The 27,257-nt window shown below is 37.4% G+C and overlaps 1 protein-coding gene across 2 annotated transcripts; it reads right to left on the bottom strand.

The window, feature by feature from the left end:
• Positions 1-27,257, bottom strand: API5 (apoptosis inhibitor 5). Of its 2 annotated transcripts, none has more exons than XM_058688706.1 (14): positions 27,044-27,257; positions 19,891-20,052; positions 18,663-18,756; positions 18,115-18,180; positions 17,021-17,172; positions 14,954-15,160; positions 14,149-14,253; positions 13,151-13,240; positions 11,656-11,837; positions 10,378-10,471; positions 9,346-9,402; positions 7,328-7,404; positions 6,685-6,821; positions 1-2,141 (listed from the first exon to the last, which is right to left on the bottom strand). In XM_058688706.1, the coding sequence occupies exons 1-14, from the start codon at positions 27,110-27,112 to the stop codon at positions 2,059-2,061; spliced, it is 1,575 nt and encodes a 524-aa protein (XP_058544689.1). In that variant the 5' UTR covers positions 27,113-27,257; the 3' UTR covers positions 1-2,058. The 2 variants fall into 2 exon arrangements, with proteins under 2 accessions (XP_058544689.1, XP_058544691.1); XM_058688708.1 differs by having other exon boundaries at positions 1-2,136.

The raw sequence follows: 27,257 nt of genomic DNA, 5'->3' as shown, positions 1-27,257 counted from the left end.
AAAATTACAAAAGGAAATTTATTTCAAAAGCATAAGGGAACATTTACATTTGAACAAGGTGATAACAGGTGTCTTGCAAAAGAAAAAAATTCATGGCATGAAGTTTTTCATTCAAATTTCTGAAGCAAAAATAACCTAAGTTGTGCACTATTGCCTTAGGAAAGGTAAGGGGAACAATGAGGTGGCAAAGGAAGGAACATAATCAACTCGGTGTCAAACTTGAGAAAGTAAAGTTACTTCTGCTCAGCTTTGAGTTTACAAATATGCTTTAAAAAAGAAAAAGAGGAAAAGTTACACTTAATGTTCAAATTTATATAGCTGTAGTCCCAATAGTTTCTGTACTTGAAATGGCTTTAGGCCACTGGCTGATGCCTCTGAGGTCCAGACTATCTGGTCACAGTTTTCAAATGCAATTCCTTGTTCCTATGTCTGTTCGGATTCCAAGGGAGCTTAGGTTCAGCTCAGAGTCTTTTGGAATGTTTTAGAGATTATTGCCACCACTCCATAGTCAAGCTGACCAACTTCTTTTGCTCACTTGTATCATTCTAGTCTTTAACAAAAATATTTTTCCCATAAACATGTGCAGTAATTCCAACAAAGGGGTTTTGCTTTTTCCCCAATGTAGAGGTAACAATAATGAAGACACCTGCATTGGAATCACAAACTATTCCTCAAAAAATATGTCAAACTACTAGAAAATGTCATTCAGGCATTGAATCTGAATAGCAAACTTGGGGGAGGGAAGATTAACTGTGGAACAAAAATATATGAAACATTCAAATGCAGAGCAAAGGGCCTATGCTACTAAAAATGCCCATGACATTAAACACTCCACAAACCCCCCGTCTGTTGTTTTAACCTAAAGATTCTATTAGCTAACTTATACAATAATTTTGATTAATAACCTGAGAAGTTAAAATCTTGAAAGTGGCAAAAGCAAACCAAGAGAGCATCCCTTACTTATTGGTACACCATGTTTTCAAGTCACTTTTCCTGGGTTGCCCTGGTTATTAAATCCCCCAATTCTAAATTATTCTATCTCATCCTGTAGAAACCTATATGTACATCTGATTCAATATTTTGGCTGTATTTCTCCAGCAGGGATCTCCAAATTTATCTTTGAAAATGCAGCCTTTGTTTATTTTTAGTTTTAAATAACAATAATCATGTAAGTGCAACTGACTCAAAATCCCTCACTACTGGGAGGAAAACCTAGGTAACAAGTTAATAATGGATTCATTCTTAAAAGGATCATCACCGTGTCAAAGACTACCCGTTCCAGGAATTTTAAAAAATGATTTATGTTGCGTAGTCAAGTTTCACAGCATGTGTGTATATATATATACACACACACACACACATATATGCTTATGTATGTATGTATATTATACATACACATTTCTATTCAAATAGTAAGATCCCATAGTCAAAAGTTAACATCGCAACATATGGAGAAGAGTTAAGTAAGCAGTGCAAAGTAACTTACTTCCTCCTAAAAATGTAATGTCATTTTTACATCTTAAGAAAGCTGATAAGTATTTTGCTTTTATAACACTAGGTAGGAAATGCCTAGCAGCTTTATTTAAAAAACAATGAAAATAAAATGTTAAGATTGACCATTATTCTTCTCCATATATTGGGCAAAAGAAAAAAAAAAAGACAGAGGGTAGAGGAAATCCGTAAACTTTCAACTGATCATCTTTACCAGTTACCAGAAATGGACTGAATTTCATTACATTTTAGACTCGAATAACTTTCAATAACAAATTACCAAGATGTTAAAAGTAAAGGATTCACAATATGAATTTTGAGTAATAATGATATTGCAAAAACAAGTCAAGATTGTGAACAAAGCATCCAAAAATATCACTGTGGTTTTTACCTTGGACACAACCATGGTCTGTTACAAAAGTAGATCATACATACAAAGGTATAAAGAACATTAAGTTTTTAGCTGAAGGCAGCAGTCCTTTTAAAGGGACATCCCCGGCAATCCAATGAGTAGTAGAATTTAAGTATATTAAGCTCATGACAATGCTGAAGAATGTGATGTCTTATTCAGTAGAGTCTTCCCCGACTACGATTTCCTCGTGCTCCCCAACCTCGGCCACCTCTACTTCCCCTGAAGGCTCCTCTCTGCTCTACGAAAAAGCGAACAAGGGTTTAGGTCTTGCTCAGGACTTCATGGTACAGCAAACGCAGCAGAAATGTAGCTCGTAGCTCTGCGTGTAGCAGCAGACTCTATAAAAGCAGCGCTGGTATTCTGCTCATCTACAAATTCAATGTGTACATAAACCAGAGCAACATACATACTAATGCACGATGGCAAAGTGCCAAATCTATCCAAAGTAGGTACTCAGTTAAATGTACCCCAAAACCAGATATTTCAGGGTGATAACGTTGTAACTACATTTCTTAGTTATTGGTGTGCCTATCACTACTGAAGATAATTAAACTATTAAAAATTCTATACTTAATATGGAATTAACAAAAATGCCACTGGCCTTCAAAAGCTAGTGCCATGAGTGCAAACAAAATAGCTTAAATTATCAATGATCAATTTTGACAAATTAACCTAGACTGAAAAATGTACCTTTGAAATGCAGTGAATAGGCAATTTGTTTTGGTTGCGGTATTTCAAGCACCTGGACTCACAAAAATGCCGATATAAATGCCAACAGCTTTTCTCACTACTTTATCAGCTAACATGAACTGCCCAAAAGGTGATTTGTATACAATATTCAGATTATTAATGTAAATTAAGCTTATCTTTTGCTAAAAAATCAAGTCACTTGTGTCATACAGTAGAATGAGTCTTTGATTCATTGGTTAGTCTCTTTTATAGTTCCAGGGAAATATTCCTTAAAGGAATCCTCTAGTGAAGAAAACTGATTGAAGTTATCAGCAAGGTTGGACTTTAGATTATACATAAATGAGTCACGAGTCTCAAACTTCTAATTCCAGAAATCAAATCTCTTCACTGAACCTTCAAACTTCCTCACTGCAGCAGTCTTGTTAGGAGCAATGAAAACCACCAGGTGTTGCCATTTTGGATCCATAATGTTGGATGGATGCTTGAAAAATTCCTATTAAGTCCATATTGCAATCCATTTTTTTTTTTTTTTTTTTGCTATTAAGGCTAGAAATATAGATACCTTATTTGGGTAATGTTTTGATGTCTTTTTTTTCCCTCCAGCAACTCTCTGAGTTAGAAAACTAACTGGATCATTCCCCAGCTTAGCCAACATTTACATGTGTAATAGCATGGAATCTGTTTCAAAGTCATCTTTCCTGCCCCAACACATTTTTCTGAGCTGATCAGTTTGAAAGCCATTTAAATGAAACCACCATGTTGGTTATTCCCTGAACATACTGAGAAAATCAGAGGTGGTCTGGGGGTAAGTAAGACTCTCCCAGAAATGCAACGAGTGCATCAAGTTGTATAGCAACCCTTATGTATGCTGTAACTCCAGCATTTCTAAGACTTGGCCTCATCTATGCAGATGTAGGCACATTTTCCCCCTATCGTGCTCATTATAAAACCTTCATTTCTCAGTTAATTTAACAACACACTTAAGAAATTATCTTCATAGGTATCATTATTCCGTGTAAACTGACTACTAAAACTCACCCTTTCAACTGTTTTTCAATCAATTTTAATGTGCAGAACTAGGTTACTTGCCCTCTATTATTCAGCCATATCTAATGAGGATATTACATACATTGTATGAAGATACTGTTTGACATGGTTATCTTGTCTTACTATTTCTTTTTGACCTGCAATGGATGTAGCCATTTCTACACAGTTCAGTCTCCAAAAAAAAAAAAAAAGTTTTTTTTTTTTTTTTTTTTTGAAGAGCTTTATCCTGAGGCACCATTCTGCATTTGCATGATTTCTTAAGTGGTTTCAAGCTTACATTACTAACTTAAAAAAACCACTGCTCCCAGCTACAATTATGATTTAAAAGTTATTTTTACATTCTGAAAAGGTAAAATATGCAGGACACAAGTCACAAAATATATCATGCTTAGTACTTCTGGGTTACGGGGCAAATATGTGCAGGAGGGAAAACCAAACGTGGGCAGGTGTTTATAAATAATTTGATTAAAAAATGCACCAAGAAGTTGAATTGAGTTAATGTTTATAAAGCAAGTAAGAGACCTTGGTTAATAAAGTGATAAACTTGGATAAGGAAAAAAATGGCTACATATTCCTGCCTGGACTCAAAGAACAATTGCAATTCTGGTTCCTCTTCTATGATGAACAAGTTCAGGCCTATCACAGCCTATTTCTTTCAATGTAATAAGGTAATAAGTATTAATACTACTTGGTTCTCTAATAACCAAAAGGAGTCAATTTCCTAACCCCTCAGCATACATGACTTAAAAAAAAAAAAAAAGCCATCTAACCAGCCTTTCGAAAAATAAAACAAGAGTGTGGCTGACACAGGAAAGTGGAATTATGGTGGTTAACAAACTATGTATTAAAAGGCATTAAGAAAATAAAACATGTTCTCCCCTCCAATTCTGAGGCAACAGTGACATCCCAGAAAAAAAAAAAAAAATACAACATGCTTCTTTTTTCAGTTCCCTAAGGGAAGGACATAAAAAAGGTGGGAAAAAACTTGAGGTAGATAGGCCCACCAAATCTCATCTGTAGTATCAAGAACTGTTTTCAATGGAATGGGTGAAAGAAAGCCAAGAAAACTCTTGAAATTGCTACTATGAGAATACCTATAACCTGTTAACATTCAACTCTTGAAATCTAAAATGCTAGCAGAAATTTGGCTACTACTTTCCAAAAAAAGATGAGAGTTTAGTTTCTTTGTAGTTCTGTTTATGACCAGCACCCCAACGACAAGGTTGACCCCTTTAGGAACATTCAGGGGCTGTAATACCAGACACAAAACACAATTAACAGGAATGCTTGTTTTGCCCATATTACTCTGAGGACTATGGTACAACTGAGGTTGTAAGTGACTCAGAGATTTTTTTCACACTGATAGTGAAAAAAAAATCATAATCTAAGGCTTTGCATTTTTCATATCTCTTTTCCACATGCATTATGTCATCTGATTCTCCCCATCAAACAGGCAGTGAGTTTCACAGGGCAGAATCCTCAAAGCAACTCAAGAGTAACTCACTTGCCCAAGTGAAAAGGAATACAATTCTCTATGTATTGCCATAGCTCTTGATTACTTTCATTTAAGTCAAATGAATTGGGGCGCCTGGGTGGCGCAGTCGGTTAAGCGTCCGACTTCAGCCAGGTCATGATCTCGCGGTCCGTGAGTTCGAGCCCCGCGTCAGGCTCTGGGCTGATGGCTTGGAGCCTGGAGCCTGTTTCCGATTCTGTGTCTCCCTCTCTCTCTGCCCCTCCCCCGTTCATGCTCTGTCTCTCTCTGTCCCAAAAATAAATAAAAAACGTTGAAAAAAAATTGTTTTAAGTCAAATGAAGATAGTATCTGAGGTAACTGTGGATTTTAAGAATAATTCTGAAAGACACCACAAATCATACAAACAATAGAAGACGATCTTTGTTGCAATGAAGTAACAGAATCCTTTCCATTTACAAAATGTCTGCAGAAATATTCTTGAGGGTATTTTCCCTCTCTTATTTGAAGTTTTTAAGAGCTCTGTTATCCCTATTTTTCAAGTAAGAGAAGAGGCTAAGAGATGCACATTTACATAGTAAGGGTTCAGTGATCTTTCCTACGCTAAATTTGCCGGAGTCTGACAAATAGAAGGGCTCATTTCACAGTCTAAAAAAAAATCACCTTTCCGTAAGCTGTTTGCTCAGGTAGTAAAGGAATTTCGCTACTGTGGGAAGACTTTAATGTCAGAATTATCTCACCTTGGAAACAATTATAGAGTTACATGTTTCAGAATGTACTTTTTTAAAGATAATTACTGCAGAATTAATTCTGACTGGTAAATATGACCAATCCTAATTACATTTGGTTGCCAGTATTATTAAGATTTGTCTTCTTAAACAAGATTAAGGAGGTGACTCAGTGATGTTTTCATCCATTCTTCTTTGAAAGGATCTATGAGGATACAAGTCAATATGGAACAAACTGCTCTTCTTCCACAGCACTGGGAGAGAACGGACTGGAGGGAAGCCTCCTGGCACCAGCGGCTAAAGCTAACAGGGAGACTGCACCCTGGGCAGTAGGGAGAGACCGCAATGGGACACATCTTCCTTGCCGGTGATACATTAACATCTAGGACTTCTTCCATAGTAGTTAAGAAGATGGGAAGGACAAGCAGTAGGCAGATAAGGTCCAAGAAGGATCATTAATATCATCATATCTGCTAGAAGCTGTATCTACCCTTGAGGGAGAATGCACAGAATGTCTTGCCCTGAAGTTACAACAGGGAAAACGAGGAATGGATGGTTCATGTCAACTTCCTTTTTTTTGGTTCCCTCCTCTGAATACAAGAGGAATATTTTTCTTTTCCAAGTTCTTAGTGTTGTATGCTTAATTCAGTAAGTCTACAAGAGAGAGTTATAAAGGAATGGGGTAGCTCGTTTCCCCAGTAGCTCTAGTTCCCCAAGCTAACTCAGAGAAGTCACTGGAAAGAGCCATTATATATATTACTACATACAATTAATAATTAAAACCAAGTACAACACAATTTCTGCCTAACTTCTCATATTACTTGTACCCAAACGGAAACGCTCACCATAATTAAAGTTGCTCAAATTGCTGCTATATTTCCCACTAGGAGGATTATAAATCTGCCTGGCATCCCTTTTTGGTCCTGCTGGAGATTTCTTCGGTGGTGAACCAGAAGTTGTATCTTCATTGGCTCTCTTCTGCCTGTAACAGTAAGAAGGGCAGTAAAAAAAATTCTATTACCAGAGGCCATTAATACACATGTAATTTAGCATATTGGTCAAAAGACATCCTAAAGATGATAATCACATCAGAAAAAGGGGTATAATGTTCTGATGTCATCAAATTAACTGTGCCTTAATTATGCAACAATGGCAAAAGGCATTTACAAGGCTTTAAAATAATCTGGAATATGTAGCTTCAAGAACTATACAGGCAAGGGACTCAGTTTATAAAACTTGTCAGAAGTCTCGTTATGCCACAGGAGTACAGAGAAGCCTGAACATTCCAGCAATGTATTCCACCAGTTTATACTGCAATCAGACTTTATATTTTAAGTAATGCTTCTAATTGTCATATTTTAACATCTTACTAAGATTGTTTAATAAGGTACCATTTTGTACAATAAATATAATATCCAAAGTCAGAGATTTCCATATTTATAAATCATAAATATTAGAACACTCAAATGTCTTTTAAATATATCTTACCCAATTTCCACCTTCTGTACAGGTTTCCAGGATAATGTTACTGTGCTTTTATAAGAAGGAGGAATGTGGAAGAGATCCTGAAAAGACAAAATGAGACAAGATTTGTAACATATTTGGTGGTGAGGGTAAATAACGTGGAGACATCTTAAAGACACAACTGAGGAAAGGAAACTTTAATCTATCCTTCTTACTCACCTAAAAAAAGCTGCAACAGAAAAAGTAAACAATTTTTAAAAATTCCATCTATTACACTTCATTAATGTTATTTTGTGTACATCCCTTCAGAAACTGTAGCTAAGTCTTTTCTAAATGATGATTATTTTGAGTTCTAGAATAAAATGTATCAACTCTAATAAACAAAGTAAATAAATAAGCACTTCTTTTGCACAGAGGCAGTCACCAAGGTGCTTTCACAGAAAAAAATGGTACAGTCTGCATTTGCTTTTGCAGACTTTTAAACAGTTCAAAATTAGAACAAAACTAAAGGCCTGGCTAATCATGTTTTTCTTCTTAAATATCTCCAAATTACCAATAAAGGAAAAACCCCCAAGATTTAAATACGAAATTATCAATATGTAATAATGCAAATGTTTGCTGAATTTAAATGTTAAAGCAATCCAGAACTGAAATAATCTAACCTCATGATACCCTCATGTAACTTGGATACATTTCTAAATATATTTATTCTTAGTATTTTACCTAACATTTCTTATCAGCTTTACTCTGATTTTTACGTGTCAAAATCATTTTTTATTTTTTACCTACATATTTTATATGTAGGTAAAATATGATAAAAGTAAACTGACTTACTTCCATAGTTAAATATACTACAAAAGACCACATCCTACTATATACAACTTAAATCCACCATGCCAGGTAAATGTAGGGAATTAGTCAATGTAAAGTCCTTTGAATCAAAAATGCCTGAGACTTCTAGCTGGACTGATGTAGCATATGATTTAGCATAAGAAAGGGATTTTGCTGTAATCCATAGGAGAAAATGGATGTTGGCTGAATCTATCCGTGGTCATCATTTCACCATACAGGTCTACCAACCATACTGTATACCTTAAACTTACACAGAAATGTATATAAATTACTTCTCAAAAGTCTCACATTTAATATATGAATTCACTATTTGAAATTATTATTTGTATTTAAGGTTCGAAATAAGTGGTGGCTGTTATAAAAATTTCCTTAGGAGAGGAGAGTGTTGACACCATGATACTCATCCTTCAATGTCTCCCTGTTGCTTTCTCTGAAAAGTTTCCCTCTCCTCTGATAAAAAAGTATTTATTCCATGAGATCTTTACCAGATTGGTGTTAAGGTATACCACTAGTCTTAATTTGTTACTGTCAGGTTTGTGCTCTGGTAACGAATATTTCTTTTTCCCAGCTGGCTAACAAGAAAATTAACTTGTAGGAACAAATGATGGTTACTTTGTTGTGATTCTTTTTTTTTTTCTCAGGTTGTCTTTTGTTTAGGTTTATGGATGCTTGGGGAGGGTAAATAGGACTGAAGGGTATTTATGGCTTAATGGTAAGGTACACCTTAGTCTACAGTACAGACAGCTCTCAATTTATTACATAGATAAGTTAACAGAAAAGAACCATAGGGAAACATCTCAGGTGCCACACAGACTTGTCCATGCTTAGAATAAGCAAAGCAGAATTTTACCGGCCATGTGAAAGGACACAATATTAAGACCACCAGAACTTAAGTCAGTGAAGTTTCTAAATCTAAATGTATTTGCTCTAATGCTTTGGGCCAGAGAAAATCTGCACGTCTCCCTCTGCAGTATTTTCTGCAGTAGCTTTTAAATAAAACGATGTATGACTTCATAATAGTTATAGAAATGTCACTTGGTATTGTAAAAAGCGTAAAGTTTTAAAAGGCCAAATATCTAGAATACAATGGCATTTCCCCTTAACAGTACCATAATAGACCTAAAGACACATGGATAAAACCTCTTGCACTAGCTTTCTAGTGGAGGACTGGGTAAGAAAGGAAGACTTACCTTGATTAAAACATTGATATTATTGGTTATTTTCAATGCAACAACTTTAATCTTGTTCTGCAAAAGGAAAACAAAATTAAAGTGCCAATAACTTTCATGACGCATATTCCATTCCCATATAGAACTAGAGCAATTCTCTTTCAGAATCATTTCTTCTCATTCCTGTTTTTTTTTTTAATCTCAACCAGTGCAGAGATGGCAAAGAAAGCAAATAATCTTTATATTCCCTTTATAGGTTAGAACATTGAAGTGTTTTCTACCATTTATCTGAAAAAATGAGTGAGGGACAGGTCATATGTGCATAGGAGTTGTCTTAAAAATCATCAGTTTAAGTTAGATGAAGACATAATGAAAACTTAAAATATTTCATTAGGATTGGGGTGAAGATTTATCAAAATAGGTGAAATCAGAGAAATCCAAAAATCCCTGCCACATACACATACAGTCTGGGGTAGAACTGGCAATTTAATCTTTTTTTCAATGTAAATTGATATTTGGTTATCAAAAAGGTAAAATTTTAAATATCACAAATGTCAACCAAATATTTGAACAAAATGTGCTAATGAGACCCTAGCAAAAGACTGGTATGTATCTAAGTTTGGTAGCACTGTTTACAAACTTGGAAACGTTCAACAAAACATTTCAACAAGGATAAAAATATGAAAATATAACTTAGTAAATAACTAAATCTGCAGACAATCTTCTAACATGGGATCTTCAACATAGACTTGTATTACCTGTTACATTTCAACATATGAATTGAGTCTGAATTTTTTTTTTTTTTTTTTTAGAGAGCGTGTGTGCGTGTGTGTGTGTGCGTGCACGCGCATGCAGGGCAGAGGCGAGAGAGACAGGATCTTAAGCAGAGCCTAACGCGAGCTCAATCCCACGACCCTGGGATCATGACCGGAGCCAAAATAGAGTCAGATGCTCAACCGACTAGGCCACCCAGGTGCCCCTGAGCCTGAATTTGTAATACACTCTGGCTATTGTAAAAAAATTTCCTTATAAGATGTGATCCACTCTTCTTACCTCTTCTGTTTTTAAGGCTTCGCCTGTTTTACCCTGCAGAGCCAAGCGAAGTTGTCTGATATAAACCTGCAGACCCCGGGCAAAGTACTGCAGCCTAAATAAAGAAGTACTGGTTAATTAGCAAATCACAACTTCAACTTTGTTTTTAAACTCATAGAATCTTATACTATAGCTAATTTTTAAGTTATCAATACATGATCCCAAGAGATACATAAATAAGTGAAATGAAAGCAGTCCTCCTTTATCAAAAATGGTAATAAATCCACACTCAACCTGGCAAGAGTAAGATTTGTAGCACTGTGCTCTTTATGTTACCTGCAAGGCATGGTCAGTGAACCATTCAGGAGCATGGATTAGGATCAGGTGGCCTGGGTTCTACTCCTTCACTGGCCAACTGAAGGTCAAGTGACCTCGGACAAATCACTTAATCTCTATGTTTTTATCTGCCAACAAGGGACAGTGTTTGACCTGTTTACACCTCAAGGTCCAGTTAAAAGTATAACAAAACTGCAGATCTGAGAGTTTATTACAAACTCATGTAAATCTCAAAGGGTCCTAAGTAACTCCCTTTTCAAGTTTGTTCCCAAATACGTGAAGAGAGGCAGTACGTAGCCCCACCTGCTGACTTCTAGGAACTCCACTTAACAACTTGGCATTATTTAATTTTCGGAGTAATTTCTTAACATGCTGCTGCTTCTCAAATGCTTCACCAAGTACTAAACCTCTGCCTTACCCAAGAGTAGAGGACAGTAACAGATGATACAGTGGACAAGCATTTAAAATTATAAGATGTGAAGCTGTTAATAAAATGATTCCATACAAAGTGTCTTCATGATAATCACTTATGATTTCTCCGGTGGTGCTCCTCCAGAACACTCTAAGACATCAACAATAGCAGCTCCAGGTTATGGGGTACCCGCGTGTGCCAAGGTTTCCATTCACTGTCTAATATTCCCACAACTCCACAAGGCAGGTGCTTTATCATTTAATGTAACTGCTGAGGAAAATGTGGGCAGTTAGAGAGACTGGGAATCTGCTGGGGATCATAAAGCAAGTAAGGAGACCTAGAGCCATTTTAGAAAAAGTTCTTTCCTCCTACGTGGATATGTTATGCCACCGGTTTGTATACATTCCTGTTTTGTGGATCTTCCATTTTGTTCTACTGGGGTAAAGCAGGGTGGAGAGAGAACTCTTGTAAAACAAAAACAAAACCAAGGGAGTGTCAAGATAGCTATCATTTTTGCCAGGGATGATTTTGCCACTTCAATCATACATCACCTAATTTTGAAATCTTTGAGCTTTTCTGCATTCAATTTGGCTGTTAAGAAATCTGGAAGTTTTCGGCCCAACTGGTGGAAGCTGTACAACAAACACTCCACATAACTGAACTGTAGCTTGGGTTCTTCATTACCAGCATTCTCCCCGTTTTCTGCTTCTTCCGGAGGGAGAGGCATGTATTCCTAAGAGATGGAAATACAAAGATGTTTGCAATCTACTGGAAATGCTCTAATTATTAACATATAATGAGGTAAATGAAGGGCATGCTTTTAAGGCATGAAGCATTAAAAACTGCCAAGATCAAAAATTTAGGTTAAGATGTCCCTTTTACTTTTTAGATCAATGATCCAGCTTGTCAACTCTCCATGTTAACCTGTCATAGCTGCACCCTTTTAAGGCATGAAGTGTTAAAAACTGCCAACATCAGAAATTTAGGTAAGATATCTCTTTTACCTATTAGATCAATGATCCAGCCTGTCAACTCTCCATGTTAACCTGTCATAGCTGCTGCTGTTACTGCTGACAATGAAGTAGCTAACATTTATTAGGCACTTATGCTAATGAAGGAATTGAAATTCTGAGAGCTTAGATAATTTTTCTATGATGAAATAGTCAGCTGAAGAGTCAGGATTCAATCTAAGTTTGCCACTGAAAATTGATAATATTTTTTAAAAGTTATTTATTTATTTTGAGAGACAGAGCGAGCACAGGCAGGGGAGGGGCAAAGAGAGAGGAAGAATCCCAAGCAGGCTCCACAATGTCAGCACAGAGCCTGATGCAGGGCTCGAACTTAGGAATCGTGAGATCATGACCTGAGCTGAAATTGAGTTGGACACTCAACCGAGCCACCCAGGCGCCTCACAAAATTGATGTTTTTAATCACTTTACTATGCTAATTCCAAAAATCTTTTCTGAGCATTATCCCATACTGTTTGACTCTCACATTCCAAGTACTGCCAAAGGCATTCAATATGAGTGCTGTAACACCCCAGCAGGTGTTACAGGTCTGGAAGAGAGAGCACGGGATGTGGGATGAGTCCATTCATACTACAGGTCTGATGTTTATCATTCACGGTGTCAGTTACACAATTGCTCACATCCAACAAGAAAATCACTTGGTGATGCTGATAATGATTTTATCAGGTGGCCTATTTTCTCCACAATTATGACTTAAATGACCTTACTTTCTGGCTGCTAAAGCTACTTGGCCTTGGGCAGCAACCTGGATGGTGACTTGGAGCAAATGTGAAAAAATTTTGATAAAGGAATAACAGAAAGACCTACTATATAAATCCTGTATTATCTTTTATGCAAAATATCAACAACAGAAGAGATGTCAAAGATTTTCTTTTAAAAGTAGATAACACGTGGCCTGAGCAACTAAAAAACACTTGCTAGAATTATTCTACCTAATCTGAATTTCAAAAGCTGATTCTCTAGAAATTACACCACACTATATACTGACTACGCCATAAAGAAAGAAAAAAGCTCTTACCAATAACTTGTCAAACAGTTTCCTTAAATTTGTTTCTAGTTTTTCCATGTCACCACAAAATGAACTCATCTCTGCCAATAGTTTCAATACCTAAAACACACAATTCACTGCTATTAGTATTATTTTTTTTGAATGGGCAAGGGCTGTAAAGTAAGAATGATTCTAGATAACTTTTAAGGCTGCTTTCTGTTACAGTTTAATATTGTACTATGAAGAAACACCTAGGAAGAACTCTTAACAGCAAAGAATTACTTATGAATATTTAGAGTGGGCCCTGTTTGCTATGAAATTTAGTCTCTGGACACTAACTCAAAGCACTGGTAGTTGCCACTATTCTTGGGGTCCACCTCTCTTGTACTCCATCTCAGTCTAATAAGCCAAACCCAGGACATCTGAAGCAAATGACAGTGTCAGTACACAGTAGGACTGTTCTCTAGCCTAAAAACCTAAGAGGAGAATGGCATATACATTTCCATTATTTCAGCTTAATTCAACAACTATTAAGTGCCTTTCAGAATCAGACTCCACAACAGATCCTGGGGATATAGAGATGCATCAGTTAAATGTGGAGAGATAAATAAATGTAAATGTTATACGTGTTGTGGGGAAAAAAATATGAATGTACATTACAGTTGAGATACAAAGGAGAGAGCTGTCAATTTTATTGGAGAAGGGATAACAGATATTTTGTGTTAGTCTGTTTAAATCTGGCTCTATCGATTATAGATACAGAGAGGAGCAATCATGAATACCTTATTTAAAAGTATTAAGGCTACAAAGATAGAGAGTATCATGAACATTATAGGCAGTGCTTTCCCAATGCAGCAAACTTTCATTAAATCCATAAACCATTCCTAAGTGATTAATCCTGGTATAGATTACTAGCTAGCCATCACAACTTTACTCTCTTAGAAATCAGATCTCGAAGTTAGTGGTTTATATTTATGTTAGAATATGAGAATGTCTTTTCAGTACTAACAGCAGACATTTTCTCCTACCTCCAACTGTATATCGAGGCCCTCCACTGGGGTAGTCAAGGAACTGAGGTTAGGGAGAACCTGCTCACAGAAATAAGTCACAAACCTTGTGGAATGCACATTTTTCTGCAAAAATACAAAGAACATGGAGTTGTCAAAGAAAGGGGGGAATATTCCTTCAAATGTAATAACAGAATGTCATTCAACAAATGCTGAGCACCACAGCATCAAGCAGTGTAGTTACAACACAGCACACATCCCAGAGCACTCCAGGAATAACCTTGTGACAATACACACTTCGTTACCACGTCATCTGGAGCACTGGGACATCTGCAGACTTTCAAACTCTTCCTTAATGCTCAGGTCAAATTTTAGGGGATGTTTTAGTGTTGAATTTCAGACTGTACATTTTGCAAAAAAGGAAGAGTCCTTTAAATTGTGTTTTTCAAACTACTCTATGCACATCCTAGAAGACTCATGAGCAGAGAAGCACAAAGCCAGAGATAAAGAGTGTATTTACCTATAACAACAATCTGTTACAAAATTTAAGAAAAAAAAAAGCTAAATTACTAAACCAAATGGTTTAGAAACTCAGCCAAACCATAAACTATGATGCAAAATGCTCTCGACCTTTAAAAAGTCTCTAAGCAAGACTTGAAAGAAATTTCTGGCTGTTCGGGGCTCTCATCAACCCCACCCAGTAAATATTCACTCCACTGTTACTACTTATATGCAAAGGTTTGAGGAGAACCCTCAAGTGAAAATCCATAGAAATATACGCTAATAGAGTAATCAAAATACCAACTATGTAAAACAAAGAGCTCACAGAGAAGAGGGGTACTGCCTGCCGAGTGCACTGTAAGAGCCTGTCCACACAGTCAGGATCGGAGGGATTGAAGGTTTGTTCCAGGTCAGCCTGTTCAGCCACCAACTCTACGAGTTGCTGTCTTCCACTCACTGTCTGTAAGCTTTTTAACCCAGATAGTATCTTCATAAACAGGACAAATTCTTCACCAGTAACATCTTCTAGGACCTGCAAAGAGACAATTCAGAGTAACATTATTGTTATCACTTGAATGGGAAAGATCAATATTGAAACTGTAGCAAATTTATTTCAGTTACTAAAGTTGGATTGCTAATATTTCTGAAATACTGATGAGAGGACAGCTTCTAGCTTCAGTCAAATTTAGCTTTAGAATACATCATGCATTCTCAACAGGGCACAACACTGTCTCCAGAGGGGCAAAATGTGGTTCTCGGAAAATTTTTCTTCTTTATGTACGAAGCACAGATATACAAACAGTGAATAAATAGATATAGTATATCTGTGGCATTAAAATTTCATAGGAGAATAGCTAAGAAAAGAATATCTAAAAAGGCTCTTCACCGGGGCAGGGGGTGGGTGGTAAGAGGGAAAAAAAAACCCTGAAAATTCTATAGTCAGCTGTCAAATCAGATTCAGTTTCCTGAGTTTAAAAGCAGCTTGGGGGGCGCCTGGGTGGCGCAGTCGGTTAAGCGTCCGACTTCAGCCAGGTCACGATCTCGCGGTCCGTGAGTTCGAGCCCCGCGTCAGGCTCTGGGCTGATGGCTCAGAGCCTGGAGCCTGTTTCCGCTTCTGTGCCTCCCTCTCTCTCTGCCCCTCCCCCGTTCATGCTCTGTCTCTCTCTGTCCCAAAAATAAATAAAAAAAAAAAAAAAAAAAAAAAAAAAAACGTTGAAAAAAAAAAAAAAAGCAGCTTGGTGCACCTGGCTGGCTCAGCCAGTAGAGCATGCGACTCTTGATCTTGGGGTTGTAAGTTTGAGCCCCATTCTGGGTGTAGAGATTACTTAAAAAAATAAAATCTTTAAAAATAAATAAATAAAAGCAGCTTGCTCACATTAATATGGCAACTGTATACAAAATCTGAGACCATGCAAGTCTTGAGTGCTCCATATGAGTGGGTCTAAGTCTTTATGTTCACTGACTGAAGAAACAAGCAATCCTTACATACTCCACCAGATTACTAGCTGGAGCAGATACTGATATTCCCAGCTGGAGAGCTGCTCCTTTCGCTCTCACTGAAGAAATCTCATCAGTAAGCAAGGGAGTGGTGCTGTTAGAGAAAAATTTGAATTCTCCTCAACATATATATAAAAATAATGATCTCCAAACTTTGGCACTTTATGAGTGCAAAGTTAGCTGTGACACATCTTGTGAATCTTAGCGTCTCTAACTATGCTAGACGCTGGGAGCACAAATAAACATGGTCTCCTGAGCTTACAGTGTCATGGGGTAAGATGAGAAAACAGGCACTTCAATGTGTTTCACTTTCATTTTGAAATGATCAAGAACACTAGAGGAGAATATCCTAAAATTGGGGAGGGGGTAAAAATTAGGTAAAATTTCCTGAAAGAAATTACTTGTACAGAGTCCTGAAGAATGCATAAATTTTGAGGATACCCCATGAAAGATTTAAATGTGATCACACCCCCTTTTTTATTTTTTTTATTTTTTTTATTTTTGGGACAGAGAGAGACAGAGCATGAACGGGGGAGGGGCAGAGAGAGAGGGAGACACAGAATCGGAAACAGGCTCCAGGCTCTGAGCCATCGGCCCAGAGCCTGACGCGGGGCTCGAACTCACGGACCGCGAGATCGTGACCTGGCTGAAGTCGGATGCTTAACCGACTGCGCCACCCAGGCGCCCCGATCACACCCCTTTAAATCAATATGCCAATTCATCATTACTGGTGACCAAAGTGCAAAATACAATATAAGAAAAGCCTGACATTCTTTAGTGGTTCTAATGGGATGTATCATTTTATACAAAAGCTACAGACATTAATGAATACTACCAATTTGAAATATGTTCTTTTGCTTTACAGGAGTCCTGTTGAATGATGACTGAAGCTTACCTTTTTGGATTCAGTTAGTATAAGTTCCTCTACTTCCTTTGTTAAGACCTCATCTGGTAAAGTCTTAAGTTTTGTAGAAAGGAATTTGATTGCTCGTTCTCTAACAATGTCCTCTCCCTGAAGTATTTGGCTAAACAAGCCACCTAAAGTCCCTGCAAAACAAAATAGTTGTGTGTAGCAAATCAATTCTATATTGTAATGAAGTTTCTCTGTTTAACTCATTTAACAGTATTTATTTTCCAGTGAGTTAATAAGCATCCTGAATATGACAGTTTCTGGCTAAATTAATTTGAAATTTCTATAGCCCCAACTATAACAGTAATCATATGCTTTGTTCATGGACTCAGAATCCGTTTAAGAATGACTTTCTTTTCTGGGGGCTCCTGAGTGGCTCAGTTGGTTGAGCATCTGACTTTGGCTCAGGTCATATTCTCACGGTTCGTGGGTTCGAGCCCGGTGTCAGGCTCTGTGCTGACAGTTCAGAGCCTGAAGCCTGCTTCAGATTCTGTGTCTCCCTCTTTCTCTGGCCCTACCCGACTTGTGTGTACACACACTCTCTCTCTCTCAAAAATAAACATTAAAAAAAAAAAAAAAAAAAAAAGAATGACTTTTTAATCATTAATAATAAACCCAGGCATTTTGGAGAATTTCTTTAATGTGGCAAAGGGAGTTTTCAACAACTTTTTAAATTTCATGTATTAATTTATTTTTGAGAGAGAAAGAGAGGGAGAAAGAGAGAGAGAGAATCCCAAGCAGGCTCTGCACTGTCAACGAAGAGCCCGACATGAGGCTTGAACCCACAAACCATGAGATCAAGACTGAAGTCGGACAACTTAAGTGCCTAAGCCACCAAGCGCCCCTCCAACAAATTTCTAATGGAAAAGTCTGATGTGTTTTTGCAATTACTTCTGCTAGGTTTTTCACATCACAAATATCTTGTGCTAAGCAGCTTTTTTAAAGAACACTCAGAACTTTTATGAAATAGATCTCTGGATGAATCTGATTTTATCCTTAATAAGGAATGCCACGCTCCCCAACTTTTTTTTTTTTTTTTTAACACATCAAGCACAATTCAGAACAAGTGGTGGGCTTACCTTTTGCATCCATCTTAAATATACTTAACAGGGCATTGTTCACTAAGTTAAATTCTGCAGAATCATCTGGATGGAGAAATAATAGTACAATGTATAAAAGGAATGAAAAATATTTGCTGCATTTTCAAACCTAAGATTCAACATAGTTTCTCACAGATTACATTGAGAGGAGACCTATAACTAAACATTCTTCTCAACTACCAAGAAAATACATCTTCCCTATAAAGGTAGAAAAACCTGATCTCACACCAGGAAAGCTTTTACATTAAGACAGTACAATTAAAAAGCTACAGGAAACTGGGGCAAAAAATCACAATGCATCAAAATTCCCAAAAGAATCCAGTCACTATGTCTTTATGAACAGAATTAAAAACAAAACAACACCAGGAGTTAGATAATCACAATCCAATCAGCTTCAAACTACTGAATGAAAAGAAGAATTTTAATTTCTATCAAAAGTAGTACTTTCAGCCAAAAAGGAAAACAAAAAAGCTAAATTTCAAAGGGAAGTTACATTTAGATAAGAGGGCAATAATAAAATTTCTTACCTGTCTGCAGAAGTTGGGTTAGTATATCTGCCACTCTGGGAAGATTTTCTCCGGTGGCAAACTGAGGCAGCTCTTTAATTGCTTGCCGTCGAATCTGAACATGATTTCAAACAAAAAAATTAACCAAATACTATCATCAATAAAAACAACAACCCCAATCTTTAAAGAAAACTAAAACTGGAGAGAAACCATAATTAGGGGCATGAGTCACCAAAATATAAAACATGAGGCTTCTCGCAGTTTTAGAAATAATTTGCTCCAATTTAATATTCGAGCTTCACAGAATCACTAAAACAAAATGTGGTGAAAAGGGATGCTAAGTCCAATGAACTGACTGGAGCAGACAGATCTGAGATCATAAACAACAGTTTATATACTGATTACATGTTAACTGTTGCGTTTTTACTACCTTTGGGCATATACTGCAGTACCCTGGAGAGGCAAAGTCATATCCAGTACCTCTATTTACTTTAAAATTTCCCTATTGACTACTTAACACAACATTTGTGAATATATACTACGTACTTAATTCCAAATATGTGGTCTTGGCTTATTTATTACTTTAAGTTTTATTTGTATTTTTTGGGGGGGGCATAGTTTAAAAAAATGGAGGAGTTCTATGTAGCAAATTGTGCATGGAATGTTGGCGATTCACTAACTGCATCTGAAAAGCCAGGAGGTAATAGTTGAAAGTTCTTAGGAATCTGCATCAGCAGCCAGATATGCTAATATAATTCCGTTCCAAGGAAAACCTATTTTTTCTTATTCTAGTAATCATATGTAATTATTACACAGACCAATTATTTTTCTGCTATGCACCAGATTTAGGGGTGTTGAAACTATACGATCTAATACTTAATATTTTAAATATCTAAGCAAGTATAAATTGATTGAAAACTAACATGAGTCTAATTTCATGTGCACAATGTATAACAATCTATGAAAAAATGTGAGCCACAACCCATTTTTACAGTGGATAACGATAAACAAAACAAAATATTTCGTGATTCTATGCATTTTTCACAGTTGAAAGTTGGTGAAAGAGAGAAAACATTTTCTCACATGTAGGTTTAAGCCTCAGCATGGCATCACACCAAAACACACTGCAGGACTTCCTGGGCACTGATACCACTGCTACGTCAGTTCCATTAGCTACATATAGAAAGTGTCTGTGAACGGCAAGTGAGACATCTGAAAGCTCTCTGAAAAGCATCAATCATACACTTACTGATACGTCTTCATCCTCACAGAGGTCCAACTGTGCATTGATAGCAGAATCAGCCAGTTCTGGAAAATGCTTAAAGAATTTCGGAATAAACTGAGCTGCTAATCTTTTTTCCTTCGTACCACCTTTCACACCATCTAGTATCACTTGATAGGCATCTTTATGCTGAAAGAAAGAATAAAACAGAAGAAACAATTTTTTAAAGATGGGAAGCTAAACAAACTTGTTCAAGTCTGCTTTATATTACTAAAATTTTACTCAGGCTAAAAAATTGGACTTATTTTTGCATTTCTACTGCTTAAATTGGACACCTACTTTTCTAACATCTTCTTCCCTGCCCCCCCCTCCCCCGCCCCACGCATTATTCATCAGTTGGGGAAGAGAGACGGACAACTTGAATTTTAAATAGAAAAAGCACGTAGTCTGTAGATGCATCAACTTCACTCTAGTGATTACTGACCCCAATCTTGTGACTGTATCATGGCTAAAAACTATAATGAATATTGTAGAATTCTCAAAGAATTGTGTTACATTTACATAATCATACTTATGTTTTCAATTAGCACCTTGGTGAATAGGGAGAGAATACAATCTTGAAAATAAGTAGTAACAGAAAGGTTAGGAAGCTTTTTTTCCCCTAGCCTCATATTTTTATGATATGAAAACAGTAATTCATTCTAGATAGTCAATTTTGGATTAAGACAGATTCTAATGTAACATATTTAACTTTTTACTACAACAATACATTCAAAGCTCATTTGTTTCCTTATTAAAAACAAAAAACCAAAAAACTTCAGAAGTGCTCTCCCTCAGATACTCATCATTGAAGAGTCAACAAGTTCCCAATCCCCCTAACACACTTGCCTTCAAACCAGTTCTTTTATTAAATGACAGTGAACAAACTGGCAAATGAGAGTAATAAACACTGAGACTCTAGATACATCTTCTGTTTGGACATATGGGTAAAACTTCTAATTACTGCACAACAGTAAACATTATAGTAATGACACCTAGTGTGTATATGGCATAGTGTTTACTCTGTTCACAGCAATGCTCGAAGTGCTTTAGATACCTCATGCCTTCAAAAGTAAAATAGCCAATAAACATCCAATAAACTTTAGTTTTATAGTAACTCTTTTTTATGGACAATACTACGTTAAAATAAATAAAGCAAAATACAAAGTTATTAAGGTACAGTAGAATCCCAAGGACTTTTAGAAAGTGTTCTCATGTCAAAAGGCTATGGTCACGATTAGATCTTTTAAAGGTACGGGTTTTAATATATTCTACAAAAAGTACTAGGTAACTTTAAAAGTTCATAAATTGCCACCTATTTAAAAAACATAAATTCTAAAAATTAGTTCTAAAAAACATAAAATTCCATCAAGTGATTGACAAATTTTAGTATCTTAAACATAACACCAACTCCTAAATAAAAAAAATTTCTCTGAATTAGGTTCGTTTCCTCATAAAATGCAGGAACAAAATCAGTCTTCAGGAGTTACTACTTCAAAAGTATATTACATACTTTTTATTGCAAAGGTTTGAAAAATTATGGCTAACTTCTCTACCATTCACATTCCTGTGGTTTGCCTCATGTCTTCTAGACAGACTTCATAAAATCAAAGTTTTAAACAGTTCTGACATCCTTACTTTTTACAGGGTATCACAGTCCAATTTCCTTTAACTCAAACAAAGCTTTACTTCTAAAGCCTTTTGAGGAAACTCCTTACATTGTCTGAAATTAAATGAAGAAACCTTACTTCAAACAATTGATCCTTTTGTCAAGGAAAAAAACCATCTGGAATAGAATAAAAAGGAATCATTAGCGACATTTACTGAAAGCCTACCAGGTACTGAGAAATGCCTTGTGTGCATGCCTCACAGTAAACCCATGGGTGGGTTACTGTGGGTTACCACTATGCCTATTTTTCAGACGAGGAAACCAAGGCTCAGAAAGTGAAATAATTTGCCCACAGCTTCATAGCTAGACAAGTAGCAGATCCAGACTTGAACACAGTTCTGACAGGCTCTAAAGTCAAGATCTGTGCCTAATATGAAGCTTCTTTAAGTTCTGAGATCTTAGTCAAGAAAGCAAGAGAGAAAGAAAGTTTGCCAGATTTAGGACCATCAAAGGCAAAATTTGAGTCCTAAATATAGGCTCCATACAGGCATGTTAATGGAGATGCAGCATCCCAAACAGAGAAAGTTCTTTGGAAAGTTAAAATATTTTTACAAATTCAAATTAGAAATCAAATCTACCGGGGCGCCTGGGTGGCTCAGTGGTTAAGCGGCTGACTTCGGCTCAGGGGCAGAGAGAGAGGGAAACACAGAATCCAAAGCAGGCTCCAGGCTCTGAGCTGTCAGCACAGAGCCCGACGCGGGGCTCGAACTCATGGACTGTGAGATCACGAGCTGAACTGAAGGCGGTCGCTTAACCGACTGAGCCACCCACGTGCCCCATATCAAATAATTTCTATAAACATTACTAATAGACTTCAAACTCATTACCCTTTATGTAATACAAAATAAAATGTTCTACTGCCAGCTCTTTGTCTTTTAACTGTAGCATAGGGACAAGACTTTTTACAGAATCTCCCTAAAGTAGTTATTACTTCTGGTTTTCAAAGTAGGAAACACAATAGAAGTGATATTCTCAGTGATCACAGTGATTTAGTGACAGGTGGACTGTAACCATAATAAAGTATTCCAAGTACTACACACCACGGCTTATTTTTTTCTCTTCCACTACAACTGCATAGTTCTGCTAGATAACTGTGATACTAACAAATTTTAATTGTAAATATTTGAATACATTCCTAAAACCATTTGTGTATCCTTTAATATATAATTTAAAAAAAGCAAACTACCATATTTTCAAGTAAAAGGCTACAGTTAGACCCACATTCAGCATATACCTTCTAAAATAAAAAGTCTGTGATAGTGATTGTCAAAACACAACCAATATATGTAAGTGATCAGTTACATGCCAGGTAAAGCCATGTTTGTTTGGGACCAGGATGCAGCTTCTAAGCAAGAAAGAATTATTTTAGAGAAGTTTATAGTTTCAACAAACATATTTCTCAAGTATGACATAAAAATAAAATGGATATGCAAAGCTATATTATTACTTCTTCCTCAATGAATAAATCTAGTTTGTAACACAAAATTAACACTTTCTTACTGAAGTATAGTTGACATATAGATGTACAACACAGTGATTCAACAATTCTATGTATCACTCAATGCTCATGACAATAGGTGTAGTCACCATCTGTCATCACCCAACTTTTTACAGATTTTTGAAGGAGTATGAACTTGGTCTGTGTTTTTTAGCTTAATCATAGGAAAAAAAGGCACCAAAAGAGTGGTATTTCATGAAATAGAAGTCAATCAAGCTTATGCTTTTCCACTCTGAAGAGCCAGTGTACTCCCGTTTAAGAGAACAAAGGAGAAATCAGGGTTCAGGCATTATATTGATCTTATTAGCTCAGCCTAACCGCCCCAGTCCCTTCACAGATATTTGGTATTTTTTTGAACTTAAAAAAGTTTTTGACTACATAATACAAAACTAAATATCTACATTTAAAAATTAAGTAAATTCGGAAAAATTAGAAACAAATGTAAAATACTAATGGACAACACCTTACTTTATTATGGCCAGAGCACAGTGGAAAGGGGATTAGGGAGGTAGAGGAACACTCAGCAGAGCAAGGAGACCTGAAGGAGTAGCAGAGGCAGAGTGGGGGGGAAGGGAAGCTGAATAGTAGGTACAAAAAAGGAGGGAAATGTTTTCAGGTGTTAAATAATGCATCACTTAGAATTTATCACTTGAAGTTTGCTTATTAGAAAACACATGCTCATGGTTCACATATATGATGTGTGAGTGTATAAAGTTCTCACCTTCATTCCCAAGAGATAATCCTTGTAAACAGATTTTTGTTTCATGTATATATACACACATAACAATAATTACATTTATATGTGATTGTAGGACATATATTAGTTGTATAATTATTAACTTTATTAATATAATTATATAGTTATATACAATTAATTAGATCTGTTCTCTCAACTTTAATGTATTTCTTCAACTTTAAAGAAAAAATGTCTACCGAAGTAGAAGGTACAGTGCAAGGAGAAAAAAAAATAAAGACAATTTAACCCTTAACCTCAAGACTTCATAAATTTAATAAGGGAATAAGAAAAGCCCTCACATGAAATAAAATACAAATATGAAGTACTATAAATGAATACACAGTGCCAAGGAGGTTCATCAAGAGAATAATCTGTTTGGAGAAAATTAGCTGAAAACCTCGGAGGACTTGTGTTTTTCCTGATGTATTCAGAGAGCATTACTCTGACAGTAGAGAAGAGGGTACTCCCCTCAGCGGCAGCAGCAAGACCAACTATGGTTCTCAGCTCTTTGGCAAAGGATGAAAACGAACATAAATGTTAGAAGGAAGTTCTAGACTAAAAACTCATATATGGTCTCAGAAATGTCCACATAGGTACCTGCCAGGATACCTTAACCCTTGACTGTAAACCTCCTAAGTTAACATGGAAGTCAGGCTTTGCTACACTAAGAATGTAAAGACTTTCTCTCCTTAAAGAACTGTCAGTGGTGTTCCTTCCATTAAGTTGCCTCTTGCTTTTAGTTAAAATTCACATGCAGGGTCATGAAACCCACTATCTTTTTTGGTGAGAAGTTTTAGGAATTTTCTCTAAAGGTTGAAGTTATTATACAGTAGAGCAGACTTAGTAGCCATTATGGTTCAGTCGAACTTCAGTCCTTCCAGAATTCACTATTTGAGGCTGAGAAAATCCCTACCCTTAATTATGCACAGGGCTTTTCATCTCAAATAGCTGCCTGACAGCTGTCACTACAGTGTCATGAAGGTACTGAGCTCCCACTGTGCTAAGGAATCCTGCTAAAATTTTAGCACCTGGCACAGTGTTTTTGGTACACGGTAGGCACTGAAAAAAATGTACTGAATAAATGAGACTGTGGGCCTTCATTAAAGTCTGCATGAAAAAAAAAACAAACCCTCTTCTGTTTTTCACAAACTTCTGTCTCCTAAGCACTCTTCCTAAATTAAAAGCAGATTTTTACTTTGAGAAAGACATTTTTGACCTCTTGAGGGAGAACTCTCAATCTTACCTGGTATTTAAGACTACAGATGACATTAGGGGCGCCTGGGTGGCTCAGTTGGTTAAGGGTCTGACTCTTGATTTCAGTTCAGGTCATGACCTCACCGTTCCTGGGATCAAGCCACATGTCAGGTGATCAAGCCTGTGCTGTGAGCACAGAGCCTGCTTGGGATCCTATCTCTCTGCCCCTGGCCCCCACCTCCCCATGTGCTGTCTCTCAAAATAAATAAATACGTATATATATTTAAGAGATTAAAGATGGCATTAAGAGAAAAATGTGAGCAACTCTCAATCATTCATAGCGAATATATAAATTCCAGTTTCGCTTCTGTTTGCCCTAACATAGTAGATGGCGGTCAACGGTTTGCTATCCAGCAAAGAATGAGGCTGGGGGAATGGGACTGGACTGTGTATATAGTTTCTAAGTTTCCCTAAAAAATTCCTGATATACCTCTTTGGAAGAGCAGCATCTACAAACTGACTGAGAATCACTGTTGTAGGTTTTACCCCATCTCCTCTGCTGATCTGCAACAAAATCAGTTTTTGGGACAACAATTTGCTACAATCTCCCTCAACTCCGTCACAATGAATGAGAGTATCTTCACTACCACATCTTTCTAGGAACAACAAAATCAAAACATGACTGATCATAGTTTTCCCAATCTTGTCTTAACCGGTAGAAAATTTCTCCCTCAGTATTGACCTAACACCCACTCTATGTTTGTCTACAACACAGTTAGTATATTTCTCACTGACTGATGTCAAAATTTGCTACTGAAATGGAAATATGTACCGAAGGAAAATGATCTAGTACTTCAAACTGGCAAATTTACAATTCTAGATAAAGATTAACTAAGGTCCTGACAGCACAACTTTATTGTTGTTTAGCTCTAAAAAGATTTACCTGAATTACACATGTCCAGAAAAAGGGGCTGGGAGGGGCTGCCACAGCCTTGATAACGTTAGGAGACTATATATAGGAACTTACACTTCTTACTCCATGGGATGGGTAAGCAGATGAATAACATTAAGTTCTAAGTACTGAAAAGATACGCATAGAATTTCTAACGACAATGACCAAGATTACTTCTGGGAGAGCCTGGTTCTTTTCCTAAGAAAACACACACACAACCCCCAACTCCTTAAATTCAATGTACTCCAGTACGTGAAAACTCACAAAGAAGCCTGCATAGACAATTCAACACTGCGGAAACTGTGTGTCTTGAGGCAAACACTGCGGAGAGTTCTTGCCAGACAACTCTATTTAAAGCTGCACTCTTCCCCGCCCCTCCCCACTGCCACTGCACGATTCTGTTATATTTTCTGTACTACACTTTTCAATGGGGGGGGGGGGGGCTGGGGGTGGTGGCGGACCTATCTTTCTTATTTATCGGTAGTCTACCTCACTAAAGATACATTCCGGAGAGCACCAGTAACTTTGTCTTGTACCTCCAGCGCCCGGCACAGCACCTGGCGCTCAAAAATGTACTGAATAAACGAAATCGTAAGTCCTTGTTAAAATCTGGGTAAAAGGGCCCCTCTTCTGTTTTCACAAACTTCTGTCCGCTAAACACTCTTCCTAAATTAATAGCAAGTTTTTTGTTTGTTTGTTTGTTTTTTGCTTCGAGAAAGACATTTCTGACCTCTCGAGAACTCTCAATCTTAATCTTCCGACGGGCTGAAGTCCACCGCAAAGAAGAAAGACTTAAAGCAATATGCGGGGCAAGGCTCGGGACGACAATTAACGGGTGGCTGGCGAGGCTGAGTTAGGAAAGGCCACGGTGAGAAAAGGCTGGTCAAGGGAGGCAGAGAAATAACCTGGGACCGGGACCCGCGCTCTCCCCGGCAAAGCGGGCGTCTACACTCCCAGTGGGGCCCACCGAGACGAAACAGCGGGCGCCGCTGGGAGTCCGCGGGAGGGCGAAGCAGGAGCCCCCGCCCGGCCCAGGGAGCGCCTTCGAGAGGCCGCGGAGCGCCGGGCCCTGCAGGCCTCTCGGGGACTTACCTGGCCAACTTGCTCCGTAGCGTCGGCTAGGATGCCATAGTTGCGATAAAGCTCTTCTACGGTCGGCATGGTGAGCGACAAGCCCAGGGCCCGCTCCTACTGTCGTCGTCGTCCCCGGCGCCACCGCCGCCTCTTAACTTCTCCAAGCCCGCGACCCGCACTATTACGCCTCCAGACGCCGCCAGTGCCGCCGCCAGTCACCGCGCTCAGGGCG

Source organism: Neofelis nebulosa, chromosome 10 (genome assembly GCF_028018385.1).
Source record: "Neofelis nebulosa isolate mNeoNeb1 chromosome 10, mNeoNeb1.pri, whole genome shotgun sequence".
Taxonomy (NCBI): domain Eukaryota; kingdom Metazoa; phylum Chordata; class Mammalia; order Carnivora; family Felidae; genus Neofelis; species Neofelis nebulosa.
This window is presented reverse-complemented; position numbering and strand designations above follow the sequence as displayed.

Bases quoted from the DNA above. Each gene is read 5' to 3' on its own strand.
- API5 (XM_058688706.1), bottom strand. From the start codon at position 27,112: ATGCCGACCGTAGAAGAGCTTTATCGCAACTATGGCATCCTAGCCGAC. The intron at 20,053-27,043 runs GTAAGTCCCCGA...TCTTTCTTTCAG, and splicing joins CTACGGAGCAAGTTGGCCAG to CATAAAGATGCCTATCAAGT. The intron at 15,161-17,020 runs GTAAGCTTCAGT...GTCTCTTTGCAG, and splicing joins TACTAACTGAATCCAAAAAG to GTCCTAGAAGATGTTACTGG.